This window comes from Cupressus sempervirens, chromosome 11, assembly GCF_028749045.1.
Source record: "Cupressus sempervirens isolate cs-2001-9-10 chromosome 11, ASM2874904v1, whole genome shotgun sequence".
Classification (NCBI taxonomy): Eukaryota; Viridiplantae; Streptophyta; class Pinopsida; order Cupressales; family Cupressaceae; genus Cupressus; species Cupressus sempervirens.
In genome coordinates this window covers 6,952,856-6,958,893 of record NC_143128.1, presented here as the reverse complement: position 1 = coordinate 6,958,893, position 6,038 = coordinate 6,952,856, and the positions used below count along the sequence as shown (strand labels likewise).

Sequence of the window (6,038 nt, the reverse complement as noted above, 5' to 3'; positions counted from 1 at the left end):
AATTTGTGCTTGTAATTACTACAGAAAAATAATTTGAAAGTATAATACTTGTTTTATGATCTAAATTATAATATTTCTAAGAAATAATATTTAATCATTCATTTTATTTTATTTTTCATTTACACCACATTATCATAAAAAAAATCTTAAATTTATCTAAATTAATTGAAATTCAAAGTAGATGATTTAAATTCAAATAAAAATAACTGTGTGTGTGTGCGGCTACACCATGCAAATTCCGGACCAACCCTACCAAGGAGCTAAACTCCTCTACCTCAACCACCCTTCTGCTTTTAGTACGTGCACACTCACAAACTTGACATCACCCAATGCGTTAGTAATGTCATCATCATAATAAATAAATAATATCTTAAATACCAACTTTTTTTAAAACATTCAATATTACCATCAAATAACATATATGATAAAAATTCTAATCAAAGTCTATAAAGTATTCAACTCAAGTCGAGTCATACATAGTCTTAGTCAAAAGGTCAATCACACAATTAAGTCTATATAAAAAGCATGTTGAAATTTGAGTCGTGACAGTAACCATTAGACTACCATAATTGGACAAGACATATAATATACACAAAACAATAGATCATTAGAGAACATAGGAATCAAATACGGAATTCACTATCTCTGTTGTATGCATGCTAAACCTTCTATATATATTTCTACATATCTATAATGGCGGGCAAATTGATTTATGTATGCCTCCTCTGTAATGAAGTAGAATGGAAAAGATCAACTAGAATACTCAATTTCAAGCAACCAAATCAACCACCAGGGCAACCACCAGGGGCACCACGGGAAGGATTCTAGGTCAAATCTTGTCGCTCTCAATGTAAGAAATTTGTAAAATGCATAACCAACTACTTAACCAATTGAATAAGCTGCCAGGAATCAATGGTGGCTAGTAAAGCATAAACTGCTAGTTGCTCCTTCCATGTGAGTCCTAAATACCAAAGGCTGAAAAAGCTCCAAACAATCACAAAAAGAGAACGATACTTCTAAATAAAGCAGCTCTGAAGAAGAAAGAAGCAAACTTGATCTCTAGTTGTTGGTGTCGGGTGAAATCACTTAGACTGGAGATTATGTAGGAGGATGTTCACAAGATGACGATTGAGGTGGAGAACTTTGATTGCTTTGGGGAAGATGATGTTGGATATCTTACAATTAGAGTTGATCTTGGATGCATGGCTTTTGACGAGGGTGAAAAGGCCCTGCATAAAAAGCTCCCTTCCCCACCATTGAAAAGAAATTGCCAGAATTGCCCCCCGAGACTTGATATTCTCCACCCATTGTTTATTATGAGAAAATAAAGCTTCATGAATTCTTTAAAAACTTTCATGTGAAGGCAACTACCAGGTGTAAAGGCAAATCCTTTGCCACCGCCCTTAGTACATGTGTCCAAATATAGGCTTCAAACAATGTGTGCACATCTAATTATTTTTCAAATATTATAATTATTGTAATAATTGGAAATGTTATCAATGAGGAAACATAGACAGAGAATTTAAAAAGAGATTTTATATTGAAAAGGATTAAATTTAGTTTAAAACAAAATTATATTAATATAATTACTTTCTTAATTCTTAAAATGTCCGACAATTGCATATGTAAACATCTATCTGCATTTATAAATTGATTTAATATCTTACTAGATTAAAAAATTGTCAATTTGTAATAAATTTTAATTTGTATATTAAAAACTATTTAAAAATAAATTAAAAAATTATCTATAATTTTAATCTTTATCTCAAATGAACTTAAGTAAAAATAAATAAAAAATTAATTAAATTAAAAATAAAAAGTTTTTATTCTATTTATCATTCTTATTTATCTATTTACAAATCATCTTTAATGAAACTAAATTTATCAATTCAGATTTGATTTATTTTCTTATAAATCTGCTTTACATTTTTCAAGAGGCAGGGACTCAAGCTCGAATAGAGCTCTTGTTAATTTGTGTTTTCTTGAGAGTTTTTCTCCATTCTATTTTTACTTTTAAAGTTGTGTTGGAATTTTTCTTTTAATATTTATAAAATGTGTGTTAAATTTTGTCTAAAGTTCTTTTGTAGTATTTATTTTGAAGGTCATAGTTTTAAAACTAATTAGAAATTAGAATTTAAATAATAAATTGAATTTTTTTTATAACAATCTAATTTTATAATAATTTAAATATATACTATATTTTAATAATTAGAAATATAGAGGTTAAAGGAAAAATAAGCTTTTACAAATTTTACATTTCTTTCAAATAAATTTTATATCATTAAAAAATAAGTATTATAAATTTTAATTTTGGTATTACAATACAAAATAGTTAAAAATTCAATTAAAAAGGATTTATCAAATTTGTTTATGACATGGTTAGAATTCAATATTTAGTTAAAATGTTGAATTCACCAAAACAATATAGTAAATCTATTATTGTCCATTTAACTCTACCAAAATTTTAAGAAATGATCTAGCATTAATTATAATTATTATTTTTATATTTGTATATTTTAAAATATTAATTTTAATCAAATAGATTTTTAAACAAACATTTTCTTCTCTCCTAACATATTGGCATGATATTAGTTTTTCTTTTCCTTATTTCATTTGTTTCAAAATGCTTATTCCCCATTGTCCTTTATTTATTGAAAGTTTTTTAGTTAGTTGTGGAAAAAATATCAAATTCTATGGATGTTATTGCACCCCCTATGTTACCAAATGAGTCACCACCATCAATCAATTGGGGAGGTGGTAAATATTGTGTACGCACCTAGTTGTAAACCTCTAAAACTACCTCTATATGTGGTTGTTTGATTTGAGAATTCCAACGACCCACCTTGAAATCAAGATCACCAAAAGCATTAACCTATATAATGCATATATCCCCAGGTAATCTTAGAAAATATGACTATCCATGTCATTGACACTCACCATACAAAAATTCCAAGGATTCGCACTTCAAAAAACAACAATTGATATTGGTTCAAGAGTTAAATCACTAGAAAACCTTCATAGAGGACAACCAATCTCCTTTGATTGATATTTAAGAATGAAAAACAATTCATATACAATTATCAAGGAAAAGGAAGATTACTCATCACTTTTTTTATTGGTTACATTTATGCATTTCAATATCATCTTTCCCTAATGAGCAAAGTTGTTGTGGTACAGGTATGGTGAGAAAATGCCCCCTGTGCGATGCAGATTGTGCTTTTTTGAAAAGCATTTGTACTACCGATTCAAACTTCTATTTCTTGAAATCCATTTGTTCTTTCAATTAAAGTATCTTTTTTTTTTCCCCTCTTCTACATTTCTTTTAAAGTTTTATGATGAATATTATGAATTGAAGAACAATTAAATTTAACTATTTCAAATTAACAACATTTAATTTATTTATTTGAATGTTAAGTTTTCTTTTATATTAATTAAATGTCTAGCAAAACCAAATATGTGTGTGCAATCATCTTATAGACTTGTAACTTTTTCGACTATCAGCGTACCCCTTACTCCATCGGGTACAAGTGCTAGTTATTATTATCTATACATCTATCTTTAAATCAAATTGTAAATTAATATATCATAATTTATCTATTAACGAACCAATAATAATAATAATTAATATAATATCAAATAGAAATTCTTATCATGCCACATTAACGACCAAATGTCATTTTGTTCTCATTATTTCTTTCGAGTGCATTCATGCCTGCATTAGACTGTAATTTGGGTTTTGGAAAGGGAGGGAAGGCGAATGGTTTTTGATTCGAACGGATTGTGGACTGGAATGGAAAGTGAAAAGGTTTTTCATAGCTTATATAGCGTGTCATGGATACAATGTTTCATAGTTTATTTACTGTGTCATGGATACGATTTCTTTATTTCATGCAATGGAAAAATCTACGAGAATGGCTGAAAGGAATCTGAACAAATCTCCCTCAGCTGCAGCTGATGTCGAAGAAAAATTTGGTCCTATCAAAGAAGAGGAGGTTCCTCCAAATTACGAGCACTCCGGATTTGACAAATGGCTTTTTCTGGAATGTGCAGCTTTATTGGCTCTTATAGCAGGATTGCTTTCAAGCCTCATAGTTGCGCCTCTGAAGAAACGTTTCATTTGGGGTTAGAGTCATGGAAGTGGTTTTTGATGGCTCTGCTTGTTTTCTCCGGGAGACTCGTTTCTGGCTGGATAATTCGTGTGGGGGGTTTCGTAATCGAGAGAAATTTCATTTTGAGAAAGAGGGTCCTCTACTTTGTCTATGGAGTGAGGAGTAGTGCGAAGAATTGCCTCTGGTTCGGCTTAGTTTTGCTCGCTTGGTATCTCATATTTGATAAAAAGGTAGTAACCGTTCCACACTCTCGTTTTTCATAATTGTCCTTCTCAATGAAAATGCATTTTCATAATTGTTATTGTTGTTAGGGATAGGGTTTTACTTCTTATTCATTTGCAAATTCCTCTTAATATTTGTGATCTCTTTTACATTCTAATATTTTGGTCAATTTTTGCTATCAGTTGGAGCGAGCTACTGAGAACAAAAACCTGTTGGATTACATAGGGACATTTCTACTTTGTCTTCTGTGCGCCTCATTTCTATGGCTATTCAAGACACTATTGGTGAAGATTTTGGCTTTGAATTTTCATGTGAAAACATATTTTGACAGAATTCAGGAGTCCATATTCCATCAATATGTGCTTGAAACTATATCTCCGCCCCCAATGATGGAAATCCATCAATCCTCTGCTCTAGCAGATAAAAATAATACGAACAATGCAGGACACCTAGAAATTCAAATAGATCCTCCTGATAACAGGAATAATGATAGGGCAGGGCACAAAGAAGAAGGGGGTACCAATGGGATAACTATTAAACAACTGCAGAAGCTGAATCAGAGGAATGTCTCTGCTTGGAAAATGAAGAGATGGATCCAAAATATCAAGCATTCGGGAATCGCTAACATAATTGACAGGTCTTTGAATTACCATAAACATGATTCGAAGATCGATAGTGAACGTCAAGCAGCAATTAAGGCAAACAGGATATTTGAAAATGTTGCTAAGCGTGGAACAGAGTATGCATCCACTGACTTGTTCTTTGAAGTAATACCTTTACCTCACATAAGCTTTGGCATACAATGAGGTGCCGTACTAAGCTTTGTTTTTGCTATTCAAGAATTAGAAAGCTAACATTTAATAGTCCATAGATAATGCCAATTCTAGTTTCTGGTGGATTGTTCCAATAAAAATTTGTAGCAGGCAATACTATGGCAGTTTATTTATGTCTTAACAGAACGTGGTTGCCATTTAAACTGGCATCCTTGTATTGTTGATGGAGTTCAGGTAAAAGTCATCCTTCTCACCTTTCACAAATGACTGAAATGAGTGAAGATTCACCTATAACAAAAAAATAAAATGTAGAAAATGTTACATATTGGTTTTTTAATACAACCGTACAACTAATTGATATTTGAATGGTACAGACGGTTGTGGAAGAAATGAACATCCTCACAACAGTGTTTCTATTGAGTGATAACGAGAAAGTATACTACCCCAACTCAATATTATCTACGAAACCAATCATTAACTATTACAGGAGTCCAGATATGGGAGAGAGTGTTGACTTCTTTGTGGATGCTACTACTGTTGTGGAAAAAATTGTTGCACTTAAGGAGCGAATAAGCAGGTCCTGTTATTTGTGATTTTTTTTAGCAATGGTATAATATGAGGCACAGTTACACATAAATCTGCAAACATCCTTACATACAAAATACTTGATTGGGTTAATCACATAAAGTTTCAAGAAATTTATTCTTAAATCTCAGCAACAAGAGAATCATAAACAAACTCTTCTAGGTTCATTGATCCACTTTGGCCTAAAGGCCAGTAAGGTTAGGTTAGCTTATCTTATTTATGAAACAGGTATTTCCTTGATTTGTATGAATATATTAGGCACTGTGTTTGTTTATGCAGCTATATTGAAAGCAAGCATCATCATTAGCACCCAGACTATAATTTGTTTACTAGGGAAATTGAGAACACT

At 31.2% G+C, this 6,038-nt stretch overlaps 1 protein-coding gene across 1 annotated transcript; it reads left to right on the top strand.

The window, feature by feature from the left end:
- The first annotated feature begins 4,147 nt into the window (after window positions 1-4,147).
- On the top strand, window positions 4,148-5,697 carry LOC149527955 (mechanosensitive ion channel protein 6-like). Its single transcript, XM_089811220.1, has 4 exons — window positions 4,148-4,339; window positions 4,514-5,098; window positions 5,252-5,338; window positions 5,479-5,697. The coding sequence occupies exons 1-4, from the start codon at window positions 4,148-4,150 to the stop codon at window positions 5,695-5,697; spliced, it is 1,083 nt and encodes a 360-aa protein (XP_089667346.1).
- The last annotated feature ends 341 nt before the right edge of the window (window positions 5,698-6,038 follow it).

What these genes read in the sequence shown, in the direction of transcription:
- LOC149527955 (XM_089811220.1), top strand. Translation starts at nt 4,148, where the DNA reads ATGGCTCTGCTTGTTTTCTCCGGGAGACTCGTTTCTGGCTGGATAATT. An exon ending in CCACTGACTTGTTCTTTGAA is followed by an intron (nt 5,099 to 5,251) that starts GTAATACCTTTA and finishes AAAAATTTGTAG; the next exon opens with CAGGCAATACTATGGCAGTT. An exon ending in GTATTGTTGATGGAGTTCAG is followed by an intron (nt 5,339 to 5,478) that starts GTAAAAGTCATC and finishes TGAATGGTACAG; the next exon opens with ACGGTTGTGGAAGAAATGAA.